The 26983-nt window shown below is 33.6% G+C and overlaps 2 protein-coding genes across 6 annotated transcripts in view; one reads left to right on the top strand and one right to left on the bottom strand.

The window, feature by feature from the left end:
* On the top strand, nucleotides 1-20676 carry LOC135846581 (ATP-binding cassette subfamily G member 4-like). 3 transcript variants are annotated; one of them, XM_065365770.1, is made up of 13 exons: nucleotides 1-1169; nucleotides 6351-6389; nucleotides 8109-8355; nucleotides 11500-11617; nucleotides 11766-11955; nucleotides 12062-12207; nucleotides 12350-12588; nucleotides 12731-12856; nucleotides 14934-15064; nucleotides 18332-18500; nucleotides 18587-18687; nucleotides 18785-18940; nucleotides 19136-20676. In XM_065365770.1, exons 3-13 carry the CDS (start codon nucleotides 8124-8126, stop codon nucleotides 19535-19537), a joined length of 2010 nt encoding a protein of 669 aa, XP_065221842.1. In that variant the 5' UTR covers nucleotides 1-1169; nucleotides 6351-6389; nucleotides 8109-8123; the 3' UTR covers nucleotides 19538-20676. The 3 variants fall into 3 exon arrangements, with proteins under 3 accessions (XP_065221842.1, XP_065221841.1, XP_065221840.1); XM_065365769.1 differs by lacking the exon at nucleotides 6351-6389; XM_065365768.1 differs by lacking the exons at nucleotides 1-1169; nucleotides 6351-6389 and having other exon boundaries at nucleotides 7857-8355.
* LOC135846580 (uncharacterized) overlaps nucleotides 19773-26983 on the bottom strand; it is a 241931-nt gene continuing 234720 nt past the window's right edge. For all 3 annotated transcript variants that reach the window (XM_065365764.1, XM_065365765.1, XM_065365766.1), the window contains one exon: nucleotides 19773-26983. In XM_065365764.1, coding sequence (XP_065221836.1) covers nucleotides 25854-26983 — 1130 coding nt within the window. In that variant the 3' untranslated portion in view covers nucleotides 19773-25853.

The following is a 26983-nucleotide window of genomic DNA, read 5'->3' as shown; positions in this document are numbered from 1 at the left end:
ATGAATGAAGAAAGTTGGCAACGTAGTGATTTCGTGATTTCGGTAATATTTATGAAACTTTGTTATCGCGAAAAAAAATTATTTGGACTGCATTCATTTTTATCATTTTTTTTTTTCGAGTCAAGGTGACATGTAGAAAACCTCATTCACACATTCAGGTTACGAGTTTGATCTAATTAATATTTTTAAATCATTTTTCAACAGTGTTCGAAGAATTTTAACGTTGTCAGAAATATTTTTTCAAATATTTATCGTACCTATCAAGGCGTTTATTTGATTTCGAACCATTTTCGTCGCATTTTAATGATGTAGAATTTTATCTTAGACTGACCATTGGAACAACTTTTGACTTGTTTTTCAATCGTTGATTCATTAAATTAGACGCCTTTTCTCATTCAAAAAAGAAAGTCACAGGTAATTAGGTACCGTTGTTGTTGTTGTTGTTGTTTTTTTTTTTTACATAGAACCTAATTTTTTTTTAATCGATCGCAATCTGTTGGAAAAAAATTGCCATTGCCTTTTTCATTAATCTTGAAACACTTGCAAATTTAATTTACCTACGTCATCATCGCTGAAATATTATAAGAATTTAGACTAAAAAAATTTCAGACCGGTTGGTAATAAAGTACATACTAACTAATGGGAGGTTCGTACTTTACTCGCTGATCGTGCGTGTATTGTACACAATTATTTCATTATAAAACGTGTACGTCTACGTACACGCTGAGAGTATCATAAAAAATATAATTAACGAGAGATATGTATTAGCCTAATGAATATATTTCAAGCGAATGATGAACTGATAACTGATAAAGCCATACCACTGAATGAGTGGGTGGGTCATCCGGCAACATTATAAGGTTTACTCCGGTGACCATTCTATGTATATCAAACTACGTATTTGTGTGTAGAATTCAGTTTACAAATTCGAACTCAATTTACAAGTTGTTTTTTTTTAAAAGTACAGAGCTTTTTTGTTGAAGAGTGAAAGTGTTAGTGCGGTGGTGATTTTTAGACGATTTTTTTATGGAAAATTTTTGTGTTTCGGTCGTTTAGGTGAAATTTGGATGGAAGTCTGGTTCGACTGAAGAAGTGATATATGAGTTTTTTATTTTTTCTACGGTTTTTCTCGAAACATAAGTACATGTGCTTCGGCTGTAAAAAGTGAGGTGAGTACAATCCTGAATACCTACCAAATTATATGTGCTCGTATTTGTATTATTTTTTTACTACAAGTGTACGTTCGATATGGGACCGTCATTTAAAAAATTAACATGCACATTTTTTCACATTAAATAGATCTATGTACATATAAGTATACTAAATTGATCTAATTTCGAAGAAACTTGGATGGATAATCATGTGAAATATGATTTAATCGGGTTGTAATATTTTTGACAGTGCTTACGACGAATTTTCGACTCATTTTTTCAGTTAGTAAGTGCAGGCCCTCTGAACCTCGAAATAGAATCTCACACTTTAAAAATTGAAAAATTGTGTAAATTGTGGTTTTAAAGCTGCTGATTTCAAATTTCAAATTATTTTTTCAATTCCTCGCTCCTCCCTTTCCCTAACTCACATAAATTGCAAACAAATTATCGTCATGACACTCGAGACTGTTTTGAATACATAAATATTTTTGTGGTGGGCTTCATGGAGAAGAGAGAGGCAATGAATACGGTTCTAAAAATGAATAATTATAGTTGGCGAGCTCGCTTAAGGATCTATTGCACCCCCCCCCCCCGTCGATCTTCCAGGACAACTTTTTTCTTAAAGGGGGAGTCCTAAGGAACATTTCCAGTCCTTGTACTCAAAAAAAAGATGACATTACTTACAAAATGGCGGCCCTTTTGAATGACAGGTCTGCCGAAATCGCAGATTTTGTATTCCAACATGAGACTTGCACCACATTTTTTAAACCGTACAGAGGTAGATCGAAAGATCAAGCAAACATTTATCACCTGTCGAAATTTCAAGTGCTAAAGTGCCTTTTTCGAATTTTGGTGAATTTTTGAAAATCAGATTTAGGCCAAAAATCAGGGAAAAAATCAAAATTTTACCAAATTGACTAAGAAAGCTGAAATTTGGGATCTAGCCTATTATCGACATGCCAAATCGATTGGAAACTGTTTCAGACCGCGTTGAGCAGTTCTGGAGCCTCCAGCAGATTTTTTGAAAATCAAAATTCCCACAACATTTCACCAAAATGGAGTTGGAAAGTTGAAATTTATTCTGCAAACTAATTTCAATGTGCTACGAAGTACTGCAGGTGAATTTCAAGTCGTTTTGGAGCCTCTGGCGACTTTTTGAAAATTACCGGAGCCTCCAGTAGATTGTTGAAACTTTAAATTTTCACAACATTTCATCAAATCGAGATGGAAAGCTGAAATTTACTCTACACTCCAATGTCAACACCCTCTGAAGACCACTTCAGGCGGGTTCAAATCATTTTGGAGCCTCCAGCGACTTCTTGAAAATTACTAGAGCCCCCAGCAGATTTTTGAAACTTGAAATTCCCGCAACATTTTACCAAATGGAGTTGGCAAGCTGAAATTTACTTCGCAAATTAATTTAAATACGATATGAAGTCGACAACATAATGGTTTCAAATGGTTTTAAATGATTTTGAAGCTTCCAGCTACGTTTTGGAAATTTCAATTTAAAAAAAAAAAACACCATACGACCTCTCAAACAGTCGCCAGAGGCTCCAAAACGACTTGAAATCCACCAGCAGACGACTTTGTAGGGTATTGAAATTAGTTTGCAGAATGAATTTTGACTTTCCATCTCCGTTTGATGAAATTTTTAGGAAATTTCAAGTTTCAAAAATCAACTGGAGGCTCCAGTAATTTTCAAAAAAATCGCTGGAGACTCCAAAACGACTTGAAATTCTCCAGCAGTTTACTTCGTAGCGTATTGAAATTAGTTTGCGGAGTAAATTTCGGCTATCCAACTCCATTTGATGAAATTTTGTGGGAATTTCAAGTTTCAAAAATCTGCTGGAGGTTTCAGAACGAAACAGTTTCCAACCGATTTGGCATGCCGAAAATTGGATGTATCCCAAATGTCAGCTTTCTTGGTCAATATTGATAAATATTGATTTTTTCCCTCATTTTTGGCCTAAATTTGATTTTTAAAAATTCACCAAAAACCGAAAAAGGCACTTTAGCACTTGAAATCTTGACAGGAGATAGATTTTTTCTTGATCTTTCGATCTACTTTTGTACAGTTTGAAAAATTTTGTGCAAGTCTTACGTTGGAACGCAAAATCTGCGATTTTGGCTGACCTGTCAATCAAAATGGCCGCCATTTTGTAAGTAGGGCAACTTTTTTTTTTAGTACAAGGGCTAGAAATGTTCCTTAGGACTCCCCTTTCAAGAAAAAAGTAGTCCCGGTGGATCTACGGGGGGGGGGGGGGTTGAATAGATCCTTAAGCGGGCTTCCCGACTATTAATTAAAAGTTGAAGTAGATAAGCACAACTCAAAACCCAACAACTCGAAAACACTCGAATTTTTTTTATTTTTTTTCTCGAAATTTGAAGGTTTAAATATTGTAAAATTCTTTGAAGGCTTAAATAAAAAATAAATAAAAAACTTAGTAAGGTAGAGTGGGGTAATTGCAAAGCACTTTTTGATTAGTGACACTTTGAGAGGGCACTGTGAGAAAACTATTGCACGGATGAAGCTGAAATTTGTACCACTTATACTTCAGGGGGTTTTCTATCAATGGTAAAATTTTGGTACAATTTGGTCCACAAATCATGGAGAAAATTGCAATTTGAAAATTTGAAAATCGACTTTTGCATTTACCCCGTGTTAGGGTAAATGCAAAAGTGGGCAATATTTTTTTTATTTTTTTATTTTTTTGAATTTTCAACACACTCACTGTATTCTACATACGTGTCATTTGCTAACTTTTGATGTATTCGTGGTCTTGATTCGGTAAAAAATTCGATAACTTTTCCACTTCCCAAAAAAATTTTTAGGGGAGTGAAAAAATGTTGAAAAATTATTTTTTTTAAAACTCGCTAAAATGAACAAAAAATCAACTATTGATCATTTTTCATGTTTTTTATGTAAAAAACTCGTCATAGAAATACATTTTTCGTCAAATATATTTGTACAACATTAAAAAGGAGCAATACTTTTAAAATTCAGTAAAACTGGTAATCATTTCTCTAACGTGTAACTCATCATGTGACCGTGGAAGTTTATTTGTTTTGTAATTTTGAACCATTTTCAAGTTATTTAGGGCAAAAAAATATTTGAAGAGTGATATTCCAAAACTCGCTTTGTCCATTTTCACAACTTTTCAGGAGAGAGGAAAAACAGTTTCCCTTTAAACGGGTAAATTGGCTTTTTAGGCGAGTTTAGCACTTTATTTGGGTGGATTTATGATGTAGGAGTGTAGGTATACATTTCATCCACTAAATACTGCTGAGAAAAATTTCAATAAAAATGGACAAAGCGCGTTTTTGGAACATTATTTTTTTTTTTAATTTTTAGTGAATTGGCTATTTAGGTGAATTTAACACCTCATTTTGGTAGGTTGATGATGTAGGAATGTGAGTTAATACTTCATCTACCAGGTACCACTGAAAACTCAACTTTGATAAAAATGGACAAAGCGAGTTTTGGAATATCACTCTTCATTTGTGTTAAGTGCAAAAATGAAAAAAAAAAAAATCGTTTTTGCAATTACCCCGAGTCGATTTTTTCTGGGGTAATTGCAAAAACGCAATTTACGGTCGAAATAAAAAAAAAAAAATCAAATTGCGATATCTTACCTTAAACTTTAATCCTTCATGACCCTAAATCTTGAAAATTCCAGATAAATCGACAGTTTTTTCTATTTCACATGCATTTTTTAAAAAACACCTCTAACTTTACTTATGAGTGGTTTCAACATGCTTTGATAAAAGTGTTTGCTACGGAGGGACAAGTTGAACCCCGCGAGTTGTGACCAGGTGAATATGTCGTTAAAGGTTGTTGCTTCGACACCCCCTAGTTGGCATAACCGGAAAATTGATATTTGTTTACATGAGGTCACAATTTTGCAATTACCCCGTTTTTGCAATTACCCCACTCTACCTTATAGAAATTCACTATTGAAAATACAACAAACGACAGTAAGAATGTTCCATGATTTTCAATTCTTTTGCTAAAGACCAAAATCAAGAAGGGAAGTATCCCAACCGATACAAAAATTTTTGAATCGAACCAAATGGAATTGACAGAGGACCCCAAAATATACTACCAGCCAAAATTTCAGGTGCTGAAATTCATTTTTCGATTTTTGGCAAATTTTTGAAAATTTTTTGGACCAACATTAGAAAAAGTCGAAATTTCAACCTAGAAAGCTGAAATTCGAAAAAACTCTGTGAATATAGGACGAGAATAAAATTCAGCGCTATGGTTAAACTCGCTCTTACCCCTTTGCAACCCTTTCGATCAACTTATCAAAATCTTTTTGTGCCTGCTGAAATCTAAAATTTTCTCCAATGATTATTTTTGAAGAAATTAATGAATCAAAATTCACTGGAGCCAAGGTCAAAAAATAAGGTGCACCCGAATTGATTTTTTTTTGTTCACATGTTTGCGACCAAAAACATTTTTTTGTTCAAAAATAATTTAGTGGAGAAAATTTTGGAATTTGGATCTGAACCAGCACGAAATAATTTTGATAATATGTGCCTAAATCGATCGAAAGGGTCACAAAGATGGTAAATCCGAGTTTAGAGGTGCTAAATTTCATTTTCACACTACTTTGTAGGTACCTAGTATTTTTTTTTTGAAAACTGGAGAAACCTAAAATCCTCTGAAGGCTCCAGAATGGTTCGAAACCATCACCAATGGTTTTGGAAGGTCAAAAATTGGATATAAACCAAATTTCAGCATTCTAGATCAAATCTCTAAAATTTTGATTTTTTAAAATTTTGGTGATAAAAATTTGAATTTTTTAAAATTTGCCAGAAATCTAAAAATGAATTATAACCCTTGAAATTTTACATATGTAAGGTAGGTACCTACTCAGGGCGTTTTATAAAATGATCTTTCGATCTGATTTTCTTTCTATGGAACCGGAGAGTGCTACCTAGTTCAAAAGATTCCTTCGGTTAGAAAATTATTTTGACACAGAAATAAAAAGATTTTTGAAGATATTTGTTCTATTTTTCTTGTTTTTTTTTTCTTCAAAATTTTGGAGTTCTATACAAAAGGGCCATCAAAACTTAGAGAATCAGAGGAAGACTCAAATGAGTTTTCAGAGGAATTATGAAACATTGATGGAAAATTTTTGAGAATAATTTTTACTTCCGTTTATTTTATTTTATTTTGAATTTTTTTTTCAGCTGGTGTATTTTCTTGAAAAAAGAACTACTCGTATTTAGGTAGGTACCTAGCTGAAGTATTCCACAATAACGGACAATATTTTTATAAACATTTTCTGATCAATTTTTAACTTTTTTTTTCAATTTTTGGGCATCCTGCACCATTTTTTTTAAACTTGGGAAAAAATTTTTAAAAAGGGAATTCTTTTCTCAACAACTTCAGGGAGTGCAAGCATAGAAAGTGGAGATTTCAAAATTGGATTAGAACTGCTTCAACATACCTACCAAATAGGTACCGATATCATAGAACAGAAAGTATCATTTTGATCAGCTTTTGTAAAAACTGCTCATACTTACTGCAATTTTGAAATGGTAGCTCCTTGATTTGGTTTTATAATATACATTTTCAAACTGATCATTTTGTAAGAAAAGTTCAATTTGAACTTTCAAAATTTTTATTGAGTGATTCTCGATCTCTTTTCAATTCCAATTATAATACCTATCTCCTCAAAACCAAAATTCATCACTTCCAGTTGATCTCCTGTCACTAGCCAGATTTCAGTTTTTTCACAAATTTTCAAAATCCCACCAAATGGTAAAAATGGCATGGGAGAGTTGAAAATTCAATTCACATCTACTTTAGAGATGCCGAATTTGACAATTTTTTCACCAAATTCCAGTCAGCTACCTCAATATACCTACCTACTGTTTTGATCAAGTTTGAAACTCAAAAAAAGGCCAAAATATTGAAAATTGAAGAATTGGTGGTCTACTTCCCTACATTATTAAAAAAAGTTCTCCCCTCCTCCCATTTTGTGTGAATTAATATAGAACCTCCTGAAACACTTTGATTTTCTCCAGCATTTAAAACAATTTGGTTTATTTCGAAATTTTAAACTTTGAATCTGGTCCAAAAATCAGAGGTGTCCGGATAGAATTTTCTGAAACAATGGTTTTTTTGGGGGGGGGGCTGGACACATCAAAAGTATATGAAAATCTAATTTTCAACATCCCAAAGAGAATCCATATCTTGATACCTCCTTGGAAACATTTCGAAAACTTGGGGGAAAAATTAGAAATTGAACTAGAGGCTTCAAAAATTGCTGAAAAAGTACTAATTATGATATCCTATTCGAAATATGTACTTGACGTGTTTTATGAAGCGTGTCTTATTCAGAAAGTGAAACACGAATACGAACGTTTCATTGCAGGTAAAACACATTCGGATATGTTTTAATAATGTTAAATCTCAAAATTCTCATGCACCTGCCTGAAGAAAAAAATCTCATCTACTTACTACTAGGCACTTACTCAATTTTAATTAGGCTACCGTCGATGAAAATTAATTGCGCTTGTACAATAATTAGGTAATACTTTTTTTTCTTTATCGAAGCTCGAGTACATTATAGAAATTTCAAGGTCTTGTAAAATGTTCAACTGTGATCTACTTACAATGTTTTACTTCCTGTTCTCTGTGGCGTTAACATTATTTCTCCATAAATTCATTACTTATTCCGAGGTTAACGCATGTTACTCGGGTGTACCTACCGATCGAAACTTGAAAACCCATAGTACATAGATTTGTACCTATTAATAAAATGCAGGTGATCTTTATCTGAATAGGTACATACTTATACGAGTATGCATTCCAACATTTTCTTAAGTACTTTAGTATCAAAGTTATTTATTCGATTGAAACTGTTTTTGTTTGTTTGTTTTTTTCGTTTTAATTCGGGACGATAATACGATAATACTGTCTTTATGTACCTATCCATGAAGGTGGCACTGGTGACAATGTCATCAGCATCGACTACATCGATAAAGATGTCCAGTTTACAACCGAGAGAAGAACGTTACACTAATGGAAAAAATCACGATACTCACGATGAGCTGGACAAAAATCAACCTGATTCATCGGTGATCCAGTCTGCTGCAAATGGAACTCAAGGAAGCCCTCGAGTAGATATCGAATTCGTTAATCTTACCTTTACGGTACCTGTCAGTAAAGATGGTAGTTGGAAGGTAGGTACGTATTGTGCACGCAAATTTAAATAAACATTATGATGGTGAAAATGCTATTAAAAAAACAACAACAACAACTTGACAGCTGCGCATGTGTGTAGCTTGTTTTGTTACTCCGACTTACACACATGAAGTAGGTAAACAAATTACATCACAAAAAATTTACTTGAGATCTCACAAACACATTCATTATTATGTCATCATTCAAAAAAAATTCTAAGCTGAATTTTTAAAAATAAAATTCTAAATCACTAAGCGAAAATTTATTCAAAAATCACGAAAAAATTTAATATGTAAGAATTACTAGAAAATAATTTAATTAGGAATAATCTCTGAAAAGTAAAAAGTTCCTATAGCTCTAAACAACATTGAATCAAAAATTAGATAAAAAAATTTAGGGGTCCATATTTTTATATCTACAAAAAGTTAACTCAGTTGCTCAGTTTATGAAAAATGAAAAAAATTATGAAAATTAATTAAAGTAAAGACAAATACATTACCTATACCTATCAATGTATATTCTGAAAGTACACATTGAAAGCTTCTTACTTCGCTAATAATAATTTTTTTTTCAACGCTTCATTTAAAATTGCCCATTTGCTGAATGAAAAAGTCATAAATTTTTCCAACTAGAGGTAAACAACGTGCAAAAAAAACAACTGCTGATAACAGACACCCAAGTTAACATGGATTCAAAATTATTACCCAGATTGTCTATATTTACACCTATTACACTAGGTACTGATATAATTTTTAGTACCTACTCTGCTTGACCGTAACACTGGCAGTTTTTTGTAAACCATGAGAGGTCCACATTTGTACATATCTTCTCCTCTATCAATTGTGGAACTTATTTCATTTATAAAATTAGGCAATAAATAAGTAAGTGAACAAAATGGGTTGTAAAAACCCGCTGAGAAATTTCTTATCTAGAATGTGATCTTTCACATTGTTTTATCTTGAAAATTCAAATTTTACCAATGTATTTTCTAATAGTCGGGGGAGACCACATACGAATCTATTGCACCCCCCCCCCCTCCGGTAAATCTTCCGGAACAACTTTTTTCTTGAAGGGGACTCCTAAGGAACATTTCTAGCCCTTGCCCACAAAAAAAGTGGCCCTACTTACAAAATGGCGGCCATTTTGATTGACAAGTCAGCCAAAATCGCAGATTTTGCGTTCCAACATAAGACTTGCACGAAATTTTTTGAACCGTACAAAGGTAGATCGAAAGATCAGACAAACATTTATCACCTGTCGAAATTTCAAGTGCTAAAGTGCCTTTTTCGATTTTTGGTGAATTTTTGAAAATTAAATTTTGGCCAAAAATGAGGAAAAAAATCAAAATTTTACCAAATTGACCTAGAAAGCTGAAATTTGGAATATATCCTATTTTCGAGATGCCAAATCGATTGGAAACTGTTTCAACCCGTTTTGAGCTGTTTTGGAGCCTCCAGCAGATTTTTGAATTTCGAAATTCCCACAATTTCATCAAATGGAGTTGGAAAGTCGAAATACATTTTACAAACTAATTTCAATACGCTACGAAGTCGACTGCACGTGGATTTCAAGTCGTTTTGGAGCCTTCAGCGACTTTTTGAAAATTACTGGAGCCTCCAGTAGATTTTTGAAACTTGAAATTCTTACAAATTTTCATCAAATGTAGTTAGAAAAGCCGAAATTCATTCTGTAAACTAATTTCAATACGCTACGAAGTCAACTGCTGGTGGATTTAAAGACGTTTTGGAGCCTCCAGCGACTTTTTGAAAGGTCGTAAGGCGTTTTTTGGAAACTTTCAGGTTGCTAACTCCATTTGATAAAATGTTGTGGGGATTTCAAGTTTCAAAAATCTGGTGGAGACTCCAGTCATTTTCAAAAAGTCGCTGGAGGCTCCAAAATGACTTGAACCCACATGAAGTCGTCTTCAAAGGGTGTTAAAATCGGAGTGCAGAGTGAATTTCGGCTTTCCATCTCCGTTTGATGAAATTTTGGGGAAATTTTAAGTTTCAAAAATCTACTGGAGACTCCAGCAACTTTCAAAAAGTCGCTGGAGACTCCAAACCGACTTGAAATCCACCTGCAGTCGACTTCGGCGTAGTGTATTGAAATTAGTTTGCAGAATGAATTTCAGCTTTTCATCTCCGTTTGATGAAATTTGGGGAAATTTCAAGTTTCAAAAATCTGCTGGAAGCTCCAGTAATTTTCAAAATGTCGCTGGAGGCTCTAAAACGACTTGAAATCCACGTGCAGTCGACTTCGTAGCGTATTGAAATTAGTTTGTAGAATGAATTTCGACTTTCCAACTCCATTTGAAGAGATTGTGGGAATTTCGAATTTCAAAAATCTGCTGGAGGCTCCAGAACTGCTCAAAACGGTTTGAAACAGTTTTCAATCGATTTGGTTTGTCAAAAATAGGGTATATCCCAAATTTTAGCTTTCTAGGTCAATTTGGTAAAATTTTGATTTTTTCCCTCATGTTTGGCCTAAATTTGATTTTCAAAAATTCACCAAAAATCGAAAAACACACTTTAGCACTTGAAATTTCGACAGGTGATGAATTTTTGCCTGATCTTTCGATCTACCTCTGTACGGTTTAAAAAATTTCGTGCAAGTCTTATGTTGGAACGCAAAATCTGCGATTTCGGCTGACCTGTCAATCAAAGTGGCCGCCATTTCGTAAGTAGGGCCACTTTTTTCGAGGACAAGGGCTAGAAATGCTCTTTAGGACCCCCTCCCTTTTAAGAAAAATTGTCCCAGAGGTTCAACCGGGGGGGGGGTGCAATAGATTCTTATGCTGGTTCCTCGACTATAAAGGTTGTAAATCAACAAAACTGATTTCGGCTTCACTTTTGATATAGTCCATTTCCCTTTTTTTAAAAATCCTTTTTTACTACAAAGTACAAATTTTGGTAATTAATTTGTAATTACTCGAGAAGCTGCGGATTTTTAATTACGACATGGACTGCCTCTTATTAAGCTTCACATACATAGAAAATGTCAAAAAAATCGGTCCATTCTTCTTCAGACCAGGAGTAGTTTTTCTGTCTAATAATTTTCCACATATTTTGAACTCAAAATCATTTTTCTGCACCATTTTTGTTCCATACCACTCAACTTTACCTACCTACTTAATCTTATATTTTACAGAATCCAAAGAGCTATTACAAAGTGTGAGTGGTCTGTTCAAATCAAATCAACTAACAGCTATATTGGGCTCATCAGGAGCTGGCAAAAGTACACTTTTAAATGTGCTGGCTGGTTATAAGTGAGTATTCCTAGATGCCATATTATGTATTTTTGTATTTTGATAGAAATTTCATAATAGGTAGATAGATTTGAAAAAATTAAATGAAAATCCCCCTCCCTTCCTAGAAAGAAATACGAATGGTTTTTGTGCATTTGTTTGTTTTTAGTACTGGTCAATGGAAGGGTACGATATTAATAAATGGCGAGCCTAGAAACTTGAACAAATTTCGGAAACTGTCGCGTTACATCATGCAAGAAGATTTATTACATCCGATGTTCACAGTATTCGAAAATATGAGCATAGCAGCCGACCTAAAATTAGGCACGACCGTGTCACTTGAAGAGAAACATAGAAAAGTAATAACGCATTTACATATAATTTTATTTTTCTAGTATTTTGAGCTAGGAATTAGGATAAGTAGATAAGTACCTAATTTTAAAGTGTTCAAAATTTGCTCTTTAGATTGAAGAAATTCTGTCCATGTTAAGATTAACCAAAACGAAAAACACCAGAACTGGTCGTCTTTCAGGTGGCGAAAGAAAACGTCTCTCCATTGCTTTAGAATTAGTCGATGATCCGGTGGTATTATTTCTTGACGAGCCCACTACGTAAGTTCAAATTAGTACATACCTCTACCTATCATTACTACAGTCAACATTCAATCATAATATACGACTAGTTTCATAAAATATACCTACATGCGTCATCTTACCCTTACCTGCAGCTATATAGGTATGATTTCTGTTTCAGAGGTTTAGATGACCTTTCCAGTATACAGTGCATATCATTACTGCGAATGATCGCCAAACAAGGAAGAACTGTGATTTGTACCATACATACTCCTAGTGCCAAGATATTCTCCCATTTCGACCACGTTTACGTAATGGCTGAAGGACAATGTATGTATGCCGGATTGGGGAACGATATCGTACCTTTTTTGGCCACGTTAGGATTGAATTGCCCAATCAACTATAATCCTGCAGATTTTGGTATGTTTTTTGGAGATGAAATTGAAAGCTATACCTAGGTAAAAAAACGTGAATTTTTAAAATTGAAGAAGTTAAAGTACCTACCTACCTACCTATTTACGTATCATAATCGCGATATTTTATTTCATTTTATTTTTTACAGTGATAGAAGTTGTCAATAGAGAGTATGGGGATCACAATGAAAGCATGGTAAAAGCTATTGAAAATGGTCGTCTATACAGATGGAATGATGTAGTATCTTGCCACAAAAGTGCAAATTATAATAAAGGTAAGTGGATGCAACGCAAACAGGCAAAGAAAATTGTTAAATTTGAAAAGAAAATGAAAATTTAGCCATTGAAACTTGACATTATTTTGGTGCTTCATCACACCCCAACATTTTTGAGGAACCATTTTTCAAAGAATTTCTTGAAAATTCTTTTCAGACGTTCGAAGATTTTCTCTAAGGCATTTTTTCAAGATTTTACATCCATCAAAATTCAAAATTGAGGAAGCAACTGTGAAAAATTGCTTCTTAATGATCATTGATCTTATATCAAATTGAACTACTGAACTACATATGTCCTATGTCTGCTCAACCCATTCTTCAGAGGTGGAAGTATGTTTTAATTGAAAAAATCAATCACTTATGCTTGTGCAAATATTTTTACAAATTAAAAAAAAAATTTATTATGGATCAGAAAAAATTAAGGTAGGGCTGCGATTGGGGAGGGAGTAATTTTTATTCTGCCTATAGAGGCATACAAATGCTGAATCCTCCCTGACAATGAGATCTAATTGGATCAAATTTGCATCCAGTTGCATCACAATAACATCATTTTTTAAATTAAATCTGGTCAGGAAAAAAAATGTTGGGGCAAACGGATCCAAATTAATGTTCTTAAGAATATTTTTACAAAATGTTCAAGTAACTTTTCAATTAGATCAGAATATTTTTATAAATGACATGCAATTGTGTCAGATTTGAATTTAATTAGATCTATGTACCTTGGGCTGTTAGGCAATTTTGTGAAATCAGCACAGTTTTGGCTTCAGGTTCTCAAATTTTGTTCAACATTTTTTTGTACATATTGACCTTATACGTTCGAAGATGAAAAATCGCTATTATTGGCTCCTCAACTTTTCTTGTGGCAAGTGAAATAAGGGGTTGTTTTTTTTCAATAAACACTGAGATTTTTTCGTCATACATACCTAAGTCTCAATTTTGGAATTTGAGTATAAATTTGAGCTTGTTTTTTGAAAGCTCAGCATTCAAAAGCTTGCCAAATTTAGAGGTTATTATTCGAAAAATTGAAAAAAATCCAAGAAACGTACATTTAATGATATTTACAACTTTAAAATTTTCGTGATTGGATTATAAAAATCATTGGTGGAGGGGTGGGGGTGCCACTCATTTCTTTGATTCGATCCTCCTGCAACGCTTTCAATGGTCCCCCAAGTTTCCTAAAAATTGCAAAAATCGTGTAAAACACTGCTTATTATTTTGATCATTTTTTTCTTTTTTAACGTAGCATATCATAATATCAGTTAATTTAGATAAGTACACTTTTACGACACAAAACGATTATATTTCTCCGCGAAACGCTTTTTGATTTCTGTGAAATCATCATCAAATCAGTCTAATACTGAGTAAAAGGTAGAGATGAGGTAAAGCATAGGTCTATATCCTATGCTCTATACCTATATTACAACATAATTAATGACTAATCGAAGTGGAAAAATTACAATTTACAACTTGATTAGGTAAATACTAAGTAAATTAGAAAATAATGCGTCAAAAAATTATAACGAATTACTTTTCTACCTTTTAATCACTCAGTACCTCTAGCTATTACACTGATGATGATGTCATGCAAGAGGCTCCAAAAGTGCTTAAAACTAAGTATAAGTTATCGCCAATCGATTTGAGAATATTAGACGTAGGTAAACCAGACTTCAGTTTTATCACATTCTAATATCTATCTGCCTATTTTTGACTATCTATTTCCACAATAAAAAAATTGGATTCCCAAAAATTTAGTTTGTTGAGTAGGTAGTTGAGTTGTTGGTGTGTTTTTGGACGTTTTTTCAAACATAAAAAAGCCACAATCGTCGAAAATGGGGGAACGTCCCTTATCAATATTAAAATACCTAGGTATAGGTAGTGTTTTATCGACATTTTGATAAAAATGAAATGAGACGTACGATTTACTATATTATGGGCACTTATGTCATTAGGCTACATTTAAACAGGATGCTGAATCATCATGAACCACATGTATAAAAGATTACCTAACACGATAACATACACCTCTTGACTCCTCTAACCATTCGACTCGCAAAAACTCTGTATTCATCTATTTCAGATAATTTGAAACCGTCGACAGAATTTTTAAATGATAATTTATCGAAACACGAATACGATTTCAAATGTTCCGGATGGTTACAATTTAATATTCTCTTACGAAGAATGCTCCTGCAGACGTGGCGAGATAAGGTGAGTGATATTCAATGCAGTAAAATGATCCATCTTGATACCTATGTTATCGAAGGATTTTAACCAAATTCGGCGAAGACCTTTATTTTAAATCGGAAGTCAGTCAGAAAAAGTTGAAAATTTGCAGATCACTTCAGTTTAGGGGGGAGTGGGTGAATAATTCGTGTTTTGAAAATTTTTTCTTCTCAAATACTTTGCATTAATCGAAAGCCAAAGCATCAAATAAAAGATAGGTATCGTTTCTGAACTTGGGAAAATATTTTGTAATAAGGCGGTGATAATTTTTCAGTCATTATTGCCAGTTTTAAAGCATCGAAAAAATTTGATAACTTTTTGGATATTAATACCTACTCTCAATTTTTTCAAAATTATGGCAGTAATGATTTAAAAAATTGGCACTACCGCGTTCCAATACATTTCCCAGTTCCTCTATTTCTGAAATAATATCACTTCATTTTTCAACGTAGGTAGGTACCTAATTAATGCGAAATTATTTCAAAAGAAAAAATGTTCAAAACACGAATTCGCCAAAAATGAAAAATTGCAAATTTTCAACCGTTCAGTGGAACCCTATCAGTTATCTCGAATTATGATTATAGTGGCCTAGATCGACGCAGAATCTCAAATACTATCTTTTGGAACTGGACCATTTTTATCAAAACAGGTTTAGTAGGAGCTAGAGTGAAAGAAGGTCGATTTGAAGACCTTTATCTTCCTTTTAGGGACACCTCAAGAGTTAAAAATTTTTCTGAGTGACTTTTAATTCAAAATCAAGGTCCGAAGGTCGATTCTGAATTTGATCAAAATCCTGGTATTTTTCTTTTTTGCAATAATACATTTATACAGTATGACACCGAAGTAGTGCCCGATGGCTTTTATTTCCATGTGGAGAGAGCTAGAGAGATGAATGAAACGGCGTTGAGTAGAGAAAAATTAGGGCTTTCAAAAGCGACCTTGAAAATTTCAGGTCCATGCACAGGGTGTCTACAAATTAAAAACCCGGTTTGGTGAAAAAATTTAAACTGGTTTTTATTGGCGCAATGTAAGTATTCTACAGCACTAAGGCGACAAAAACGTGATATGAATTTCTTGAAACCGGTTCATTAATTTGCAACCAGTTGACAAAAAATACCCAAAAATTGGAGATAGAGAAAAAAAGACAAAAGTTGTAGGGCGTGAAAATTTACACAATTCTGTATAATCACATTTTGAAACCGGTTCATTGGTTCGCGTTTAGTAACCAGTTTTTGAAAATCACCAAAAAATTAAAGATAGAGAAAAAATTTGAAACAAAAGTTGTGGAGCATGAAAAATTGAATCATTTTCGCTGATCGGATTTTGAAACCAGTTTATTAATTTGCAACCAGGTAACTTTTGGTGGCTTGCTGTGAATTAACTAGTTTCAAAATCTGATTGACGACAATTGTTTAATTTTTCACACTGTACAACTTTTCTTTCGAGCTTTTTTTCTCTATCTCCAATTTTTAGGTGATTGACAATTGTCAAAAACTGGTTGCTAAATGCGAACCAATGAACCGGTTTCATTTTCAAAATGTGATTAGACAGATTTGTGTAATTTTTCATGCTCTACAACTTTTGTTTCAAGCTTTTTTCTCTATCTACAATTTTTGGATATTTTCTGTCAACTGGTTGCAAATTAATGAACTGGTTTCAAAAAATTTGTATCACGTTGTTGTCGCCTTAGTGTGTAGAATGCATTGCGCCAATAAAAACCAATTTGAATTTTTTGACCAAACTGGTTTTTCAATTTGTGGACACCCTGTGCATGGGCCTGAAATTTGCAACCAGTTGACAAAAAATACCCAAAAATTGTAGGTAGAGAAAAAAAACTTCAAACAAAAGTTGTAGAGCGTGAAAAATTACATAATTGTGTCTAATCACATTTTGAAACCGGTTCATTGGTTTGGATTCAACAACCAGTTTTTGACAATCACCTAGAAGTCGGAGATGAAGAAAATAGCTTGAAACAAAAGTTGCAGAGCGTTAAAAATTGAACCATTTTCGCTTACCGGATTTTGAAACCGGTTCGTTAATTGGCAACCAGTTATCAAAAATTACCTGGTGGCAAGTTAATTGACCATTTTCAAAATCCAATCTGCAAAAATGGTTCAATTTGTTTCAAGCTTTTTTCTCTTTCTTCTATTTTTAGGTGATTGTCAGAAACTGGTTGCTAAATGTAAACCTATGAACCGGTTTCAAAATGTGATTAGACAGAATTATGTTATTTTTCACACTCTACAACTCATGTTTCAAACTTTTTTCTCTATCCTCAATTTTCAAGTGATTGTCAAAAACATGGTTGCTAAATGCGAACCAATGAACCGGTTTCAAATTGTGACTGAACAGAATTGTGTAATTTTTCATGCCCCAAAACTTTTGTTTCAAGCTTTTTTCTCGATATTCAATTTTTAGGTAATTTTTGATAACTGGTTGCCAATTAATGAACCGGTTTCAAAATACGGTCAGCGAAAATGGTTCAATTTTTCACGCTCTACTTTTGTTTCAAGCTTTTTTCTTCATCTCCGACTTTTAGGTGATTGTCAAAAACTGGTTGCAAAATCCAAACCAATGAACCGGTTTCAAAATGTGATTAGACAGAATTGTGTAATTTTCACGCTCTACAACTTTTGTTTCAAGATTTTTTCTCTATCTACATTTTTTGGGTATTTTTTGTTAACTGGTTGCAAATTAATGAACCGGTTTCAAAAAATTCATATCACGTTTTTGTCGCCTTAGTGTGTATAGAATAGTAGGTACATTGCCCCAATAGAAACCAGTTTGAATTTTTTGACCAAACCGGTTTTTCACTTTGTGGACACCCTGTGCATGGGCCTGACATTTTCAAGGTCGCTTTTGAAAGCCCCTATTTTTCCCTAATCAACGCCGCTACATTCATCTCTCTAGCTCTCCACTTAGAAATAAAAGCCATCCGGCACTACTTTTGTGGCATACTGTATACCTACACCATAATGTAGACACATCTACAGGGTGCCCAGAAATATCGAGTACCCTTAAAAAAGTTTTCTGCTAAAATACTTCGGTTGGTCACAGTGAATGATAATAATGATAGCACATGATTGGTTATTTGACTGGAGAGATAACATTCCACCAATCATATGCATCTATTTCACGTTGCCAACCTATATTTTTAGTGAAAAACTTTCTTAGGGTTACTCGATATTTCTGGGCACCCTGTATATTTTTAATATTGCAGTACTTACCTATTTCTATTTTTCTTCTTCGCAGAACTTCCTTCTGATTAAATTAACAACATACCTATTTATCGGCGTTTTTGTCGGTGCAATGTATTTTCAAAAAGGAAACGATGCATCTAAATCATTGAACAACTTTGGTTTCTGTGTGATTACCGCAATAATTTTTTTATATGTTCCAATGTTCCCAGTACTTTTACGTTGTAAGTATACTTACGAGTATTTATGTTTCGTTATAAAAAAGATAGGTATTCGAGTCCATATTGAAAAAAAAAAAAATTATTCACAGTTCCCAGGGAAATTAAATTTCTGCGCAGAGAACATCTCAATAGATGGTACGGTCTAAACGCTTATTTTTTTGCTCTTGTTTTCTCAACAACCGTATTACAGGTATCACATGACGAGTTCATTTTCGTTTTTCCTTCATCACCTAGCCTATTATAAAAACCTACTGAACTATATTATTTGAACAAACTTTTCTTTGCAGATAATATTAGCTTTATTTTATGCTCCTGTCTCGTATATAATATCTGGCCAGCCATTTGAGTGGAACAGAGGGGCACGATTTTCCATAATATGCATTTACATGGCGATTGTATCAGAAAGTATGGGGTTTGTAATAGCAGCTATGCTCAACGTTGTGGTTAGTATGATTTACTCTTCTGTTTTTGAGATTTTTTTTCAAACTCTTCTACAGCAATTTGAAATTTTTGGAAAAAATTGAAAAATTGCTGAAGACTTGTTTCATTTAAATCAAAAAGTGCCTGTTTAAAAAATTCTCTTGCTAAAGCCTTAATATATATTTATACCTAATAATGTAAATATTTCTCTCCCACAGAACAGTTTATTCATCGGACCAACAATGACAGTTCCTTTAATGGTATTATCAGTTTACGGAGCAGGAGCTGGCACTGCTCATATACCAATTTTAATTAAAATTGGAATGTATTCGAGTCCTGTAAGATACGCATTAGAAGGCCTGATGATGTCCATTTACGATAATGGTAGGAAAAAAATGGCCTGCCCTCTGATAATTTGCGATTTGGCCTATCCGAATGACCTTCTCAAGCTGGTTGGCATGCAAGAAGTGAATTATTGGACAGACCTGATTGCTTTAATTGGCTTTTATATTGTATTTCGTTTAGCGAGTTATGTTTTATTAAGGATGAGATTGTCAACTACGCCATCTAGATTAGCTTCTAGCTTTATAGGACGTTTCGCTAAAACACATTTCAAATAGATTCCTGTCAAGTGTCAATTGAGTCATTTGTATGGACGTTTGATCTCGTAGAATTCGATATTGTTACCTACTCGTATTGTTTCAAATTGATGACACTTAAAAAAAAAATCAATTATGTAAATTGAGGTGTAAGCTAATATGCTAAATTTACCAAAAACAAAGCAATTTGAAACAAAAACAGACAGTTTTTCCTCTTCTTTTTTTTTACCTCGATCAAATAACACATCAAGACTAATAAAAATAAACGTATTTTATTAAATAAAAATATCAACGAAAATATTATGATTAACTATGTAACAAAAAGACAGAATCTATTACAATAAAAAAATTACTCGCTATGCTGAAAATATTACAACAATCAGCTTTACACAGAAAGATTTTTAATCCACTGACGAAAATTGAAAAATGTGATTTACCTACAATACGTAATTTCATGATTATTCAAGCTAAAAATATAAAAATTTTGAAAAAAAAACTCATGTGTACCCGTACATTACCTATTAAAAATATTATCTGTTTTACCCAAAAGAACTTATACAAGTAATATTATTTTTAGAGTGGTAGGAAGACATATACCTCTTGTATAAATCATGTCATTAGTATGATTCTCAAAATTCCATTATGTTGTAACAATGTTTTATTTTTTAAAATGATATTGTTATTTTTTTTATTGCGTTGTTTTGTTTATAAAGATTATTGAATAGGTATGTATCCCATTTAAAATAAATAAATAAGTAGGTAAATTTAAAAAAAATAAAATACGTAGGTATAATTTTTAAAATTATCGTTTTGTTTATAAGCTCGCATGGTATCATTTTTTTAAAAAATGATATTCTCCTTATGAGATTTACAAACGTAAGTAATTTTATTATTTAATAAAGATCTCGATTTATTTGTTGCATTTGATATAAGTAAGTATACAAATAAATTAAGAAAAAAATATCTGAAATAATTTACAAGTATTTGTATCTAGATGAAAAATGGTGGATAAATTTAACTAAATAGGTACAGCAGGGATGTAAAGCTGCAGATAGGTTAATTAATAGCTGTTAAAAAAATTCGATGTCAATTTATATACCTACATATCAAGTAAGTATATTTGATGAAGATGTAAGTACAGTTTTATTAGTGTCAAAATATTTTCTTAGCGTTGTTTCAATTAATTTTAGGTACCCATTTGAAAAAACTCAATGGCTCTAATGAGATTGAGAGAAATTTTTATCAGCAAACAGCACTTGTGACGTTGTGTAAACAAATTACTCGTACAAAAAAAATAATCAAGTGATGATAGGTACCTATACTAGTAAAAGCGATGATTAGTCAATATAGATTTGAAAATCAATTTCTTTATCGTTGTTGGATATTTTCGTAATAAGTTACACAATAAATTGGTGTTTCAAATGAAATTTTATTCATCGGAAGAAAATAGTTTTGAAGAGCTTCTAATGAATAAGCATTTGACTACTTACTTAGTTAATATAATTTTTTATTCGTGAGGAATTTTTAATAAATACTTGGTCCGTGGTCACTTCTTATTTCATAATTATAATTCCTGGCTTTCAGAATTTTAAAGCATAGTCTGTTGGTATCAAGTATTGAAATTTTGAACGGATTAAGTGTCCTTTAAGTAAATTTTTTAAATAAATAAAAAAAATGCTACGCATAGGTAGAAGTACTAATTTTAAAACCACTGAAAACAACCTCTTCCCAGAGTCAAATTGAACAAGAAAGATTTTTTTTCAATTTTCAAAACATTGAGCTCGATCCAAGAGAGTGGGAGGGGGGAGGTCAAACGTTGATTAAAAAATTTGAAATTTTTTCAAGGCCTTATTGATCTAATCAGATCGGTTCAGATCTGATCAGACCCAATAAGGCAGACCTGATTGGAGCTCATTGGATCTAACCAACAGATATTTCAAGATCTGGCTATATTCAATGAGTTCTCGCTCATGGAATCACTGATCACGTGTAAACTTTTATAATCCCATAGGTACTCTATAAAAACATTGATCTGGCTATGTCTAATCAGAACTGATCAGATTCAATCATTTTATTGTGAGCAGGTCTGGTCACATCAAATTGAATCCAGACAATCTCCGAATCTGATCTGATCAAATCTGGTCACGTTCACATGGAAGGATACTTATTAGAGACTTCTACTATTTCAAAATCTAAAAATAAGAAAAATTAAAACTCAAAAAAATTATAGATACCCCATTTTTATTGTGCATGGAGTTCTGCGCCAGGAGGAGGAGCTACATACAGGATAAAAGTTTTTGGAATGTTTATTTGAATCAATTTGGTCACCATGGAGACATTTACTTTTTCAAAATTCAAAAAATATAATAAATTCTTCATCTTACAGTGTACGGAGTTCTGCGCCAGGAGGAGGTATTATTCATCAGTCTGAAATTATTTGCATGCTTATTTAAGTCAATTTGATCACTATGGAGACCCCCTCACTTTTTCAAAGCTCAAAAAACTGAAAAGTGGCTTATTTTATTGTACATGGAGTTCTGCGCCAGGAGAAGCAAAAACATACAAGTGGAATTTTTCGAGCATTCATTCAAGTCAATTTGATCACTATTGAAACCCTCACTTTTTCAAAACTCAAAAAAAAAAAATGAAAAATACTCGATTTTATTGCATGTGGAGTTCTGCGCCAGGAGGAGCCAATACATACCGGATGAGGAATTTTTGACCTTTCATTTGTTAGAGTAGGAAGTATATGCCTTAAAGCCACTACCAATATTCGTCAATAAAGCATACTCGTATGTCAACCCTTTACCAATCTGGTAACAATAGGCGTGGTCAAGGTGCTAATTTGGCTGGCTAGCCAAATTAGCTACCTAAACTCGTCGCAGTTCTTAAACGACACGAGTCGCGAATTGACAAGTTAAAAGTACCCTAAAATACAGGAGAGCTCAGGCCCTCGGTTAAAGGTTTTTTATAGTATTTCATACTATTAATTTGTTAAGTTATTAATTGTGTTAAGTCTTTTTATTTGTTTATAATAATCCGTTATTGTGAACTCTTTATTTTCGTGTACAATACAAGTTTAAAGTAAAATTCGCGTATGTTTTCTTTAACCTTTCTTTATGATAAATAATCGTGTGATAATCTCATTCGCGCACCAAGCCGGGGTAAGTAATTCATTGACAGCTTCGCCTATCAATCTAATTCGTGTTTGAGAACATACCAAGTACACGACTCTGTGTGTTAATTCCAATTGAAGTGTACTTGGGGTGTCTATCTAGGATCACTCACTATTGACTTAATACTCTCTCGTTATCTTACGACAAAAGTATTAACTCTATACTTTATTTATCACATTTGGGTCAATTCGGGCACTATGAAAACCTTCGTATACTCAAAATTGAAAAAATATGAAAAATTCTTCATCTTATTGCATATGGAGTTCTGCGCCAGGAGGAGGTATTAGTCATTGGTCTGAAATTGTTAGCATGCTTATTTGCATCAAGTTGATCACTAAGGAGACCTAAACAATTTAAAAACTCAAAAAAATGAAAAATTAGTTCATTTTATTGAATATGGAGTTCTGCGCCAGGAGGAGGTATCACATACTGAAGTTGAATTTTTTGAACTTTTATTTGGGTCAATTTAGGCACCATGGTGACCTCTGTACATCAAAAATTAGAAGAATGTGAAAAAATTTGTCATCCTGCTGCATGTGGAGTTCTGCGCCAGGAGGAGATATCATTCATCGGTCTGGTATTGTTAGCATACTCATTTGAGTCAGTTTCATCACTAAGGAGACCCTTTCAATTTCAAAACTCAAACAAATGAAAAATAGCTGATTTTTATTCTTCATGGAGTTCTGCGCCAGGAGGAGGTATTATTCATTAGTCTGATGTTGTTAGCATGCTTATTTGAATCTGTTTCATCATTAAGGAGAGACCCTTACAATTTCAACCCCCTTCCCCCCACAAGAAAACATTATTTCAATTTTGTCAGAGCTGTGGGTCCATAACAATTTCGGGATTGGGTTTTGGTATCAGGATTAATGTAAGATTTATTCATTTTGGGATTGGATTTGTTTTAGCTTTGTTCTTCTAAATTTTTATATCAGTTTTGGGATTGGTTTCAGGATTGAAAAAATTGTTTCAGTTCCAGGATGACTTAGTTCAGGTTTTGGGATTTTCATTGCAACCAATTTTAAGTCCAAATTTACCAATGAACCCTGCAAGGGGTCTAAAAAATGGGAGATTTTGACATGGGGAATCTGATGGTGTGATTAGTTCAATATTTTAATTTTAAATGCAAATTTTTGCTTAATTTGTCAAGTAATTTCTACAAAATTGAAAAAAAAAATAAAAAAAATGAAATCCCAAACCTGTAACGAATTTGTTTCAGTTCTGGGATTGTCTTGGGTTCAAAATTACATCAGATGGGAGTTTTTCTGTTTTGGGATCAAGAAAAATAACGATTTTGGTTTTAGGATAGGTTTCAGGATTGGATTCGAATCGAGATTTAACCGCGGTTCTAGTTTCAGGATCATTTTAGACCCACAGCTCTGCATTTTGTCAAGTATGGAGTCCTGCGCCAGGAGGAGGTATTCAACTTGGAAGTAGAATTTTTTGAACTTTGATTTGGGTCAATTTGGGCACAGTGGAGTCCTCTGTTTCTGCAAAATTGAAAAAATATGAAAAATTCTTCATCTTATTGCATATGGAGTTCTGCGCCAGGAGGAGGTATTATCCATTGATCTGAAATTTTTAGCATGCTTATTTGCATCAATTTGATCACTAAGGAGACCCTCAGAAGTTCAAAACATAAAAAAATGAAACATAGTTCATTTTATTGAATATGGAGTTCTGCGCCAGGAGGAGGTATCGACACCCAGGTGCAATTTTTTCAACTTTAATTCTGGGTAAATTTGGGCACTATGGCGACCTCTGTACCTACAAAATTGAAAAATTATAAAAAATTCTTCATCTCATTGGGTATGGAGTTCTGCGCCAGGAGGAGGTATTATTCATCGGTCTGAAATTATTAGCATGCTTATTTGAATCAGTTTCATCACTAAGGAGACCCATACCATTTCAAAACTCAAAAAAAAAAAATGAAAAATAGCTTATTTTATTGTGTATGGAGTTCTGCGCCAAGAGGAGGAATTACTCATTAACCTGAAAACTGCTCAACTCTGGTAGGGCCAATTTTCTGAAGTGATCAGATTCAATCTTTCTCCCTTGATGTTGACCTAATTTCTCGAATAGATCCAATCAGGTCTGGTCAGTTTGAATTAATTCCAAGCAGTTTCCATATTCAACTAAGTATTTCCCCATTGTATAGATGTGAATTGATTTGCCTATAGTGTTTTATTCAGGAGACTAGAATTTCATTGAATCACTCTGTACAAGTAAACATTTTTCAAAAAAAGGCCAAACCTTTAAATATAACATTTTTTTTTTTTTTGATAGAAAATATGAAGGAATATCCAGACCCTTAGAGGGAAACATTTTTTTTGATCAGGTCAGGAAAATTACCATCTGAGTGGATCTGATCACAATCGATCAGACCTGTTTAATAATCAGACTTGTTTAAACATTTTGATCAGACCGGATTCAAACATTCTTTCCTCTTGGGAGTGAACAAAATTTTTGAAGATATTTGCATTATTTGAATGGAAGAGAAAAGTGATGAAAAATTATTTTTAAGCAGAAGAAAAACGTGAAAGTAAGTATAGCTAAAAATAGGTAAGTGTAAGTACATACATACATTAAGTAGGCATTTATGTAATTCTATGTAGATAAAGATGATTAATAAAAGTGTGAAGTGCAAATAAAACTTGGTGTAGGTAAAGTAAATACTGATCAGGTACTATGATTGCTACTGTAATAAAATTAATCGAGAAGGTAGATCTATTAAAATCAACATTTTCAACGGCTGCCTATCTTTCAATTAAATAGGCAAACACGTTGTACAATGCTTAGAATGTGATTTATCATGATAGAGAAAAATATAATAAAGTAAAAGCTGTGCGCGTTTGAGAGCTCTTTATAAGAAACTTGCCGACACAGCTTGAAGCTTTGTTCGTTTAGATATTTTTGTAGAGATTGAATAAGTAAATGCCATATTGAGAATACTGCGGTGAAACCGTGTAGAGATAAAAAAGCTTAATAAAATTAATAAGTAAGTAATAAAGAGACAATATCTAAAATAAATTTACAATTTTCATATCACAAAATTCATCACTAAAATTTGATTGGAGATTACAACTAAACAAAAGTATATAACGTAGGTAATTTAGAGGCATTAAAAAAAATATTTAAAGGTATAGGTACTGTAGTAAAATTTACAATTCCGAAGGTGAATTTTTCAATTTACTTACATCTATGGTTTTAACGTTAAAATTGTCTTTAGGTATTAAATTTAATTTCTCCGGCTCGGCGTCCGGCATTATAACACACATGAAGTTCTTACCAGATGCACTATCCACCGGATATATGGTAATAGGTGTGAAATTATCGGTGCCTTCGACGTAATTGCACAGTTTTTTATACACTTCTGGAAACTGTTTCCTTAAACTGACTCCTCGTTGTCTTAAATGCCTCTGTATGTTTGTAAAACTAACCTGTCTATCTTTCTGGGTACCTTGACTTCCGGGCAGAGAGGTCAATATCAGAGTTTCCGGGTACTCTGATTCTTTGCTAAGATTACACAGAGACGGATTCCTGGTGGTCAAGGCCGGACTTAGTTTTGTTTTCGCGCATCTCGAGATGATCTGACGTTCCCATTTGACTGCTCCTCGCGTTGGTACTTCGCTGACGACGTGGATCGCCACGAAGATCACTAGCCTTGTATCTGGATTGTACGATTTACATATACGTAACAGCTCGGCGTACAAATCGTTGCCCATTTCGGTGGGCAGTAAATTGGTCCATTTGATGTAGACAGGATCCGGATGTCCGGCCGCTCCGTTGGCGAATTGTTCGGCCAACTGGGGACTGTGGAAGTAGAACTTGACGCAACCTCGACCGTGCGTCAAGAAGCCTCGTCTGGCTACGGTGGAAGCGTTCAATAGAATATCCTCGTTTTGCTTTATGGTCGATAGCACTCTTCGGCAGAGTTCACCGACCCTCGAATGAAGACACACTTTGCGATGTTTTTCCCAATGTTCTCGGCGACATTCGCGCGAACAGTAGACGTAGTCGCAGTTGTGGCATACTTTGAAAGATCTCTTGGCCTCGGCTGGTTCGGCCGTTTTGCCACATTTTGGGTAACGACACTGTACCACCAGTTTTAGATTCGATTGCGCCGTACTCATCGGTTTCACCGGGTCGGCGTAGATGTCGTACGAGATTCTGCGGTCTTGGACGCCTTTTTGTAGCAGTAACGCGCTACCTTCGCTTCGGCGACGTTTGATGTCGAATTGAGATTGGCTGCCTGGTTTCCAGTCTGCTTTGTTCGTCGAACTAGCTTTCC

The sequence above is a fragment of the Planococcus citri genome, chromosome 5 (genome assembly GCF_950023065.1).
Source record: "Planococcus citri chromosome 5, ihPlaCitr1.1, whole genome shotgun sequence".
NCBI lineage: Eukaryota > Metazoa > Arthropoda > Insecta > Hemiptera > Pseudococcidae > Planococcus > Planococcus citri.
The sequence above is the reverse complement of the archived record's forward strand: the minus strand, read 5'-3'. Positions and strand labels throughout refer to the sequence as shown.

Coding starts and splice junctions, on each gene's coding strand:
- LOC135846581 (XM_065365768.1), top strand. CDS start 8,091: ATGTACCTATCCATGAAGGTGGCACTGGTGACAATGTCATCAGCATCG. Junction 11,618..11,765: donor AATGTGCTGGCTGGTTATAA/GTGAGTATTCCT, acceptor GTTTGTTTTTAG/TACTGGTCAATGGAAGGGTA. Junction 15,065..18,331: donor TGCAGACGTGGCGAGATAAG/GTGAGTGATATT, acceptor TCTTCTTCGCAG/AACTTCCTTCTGATTAAATT.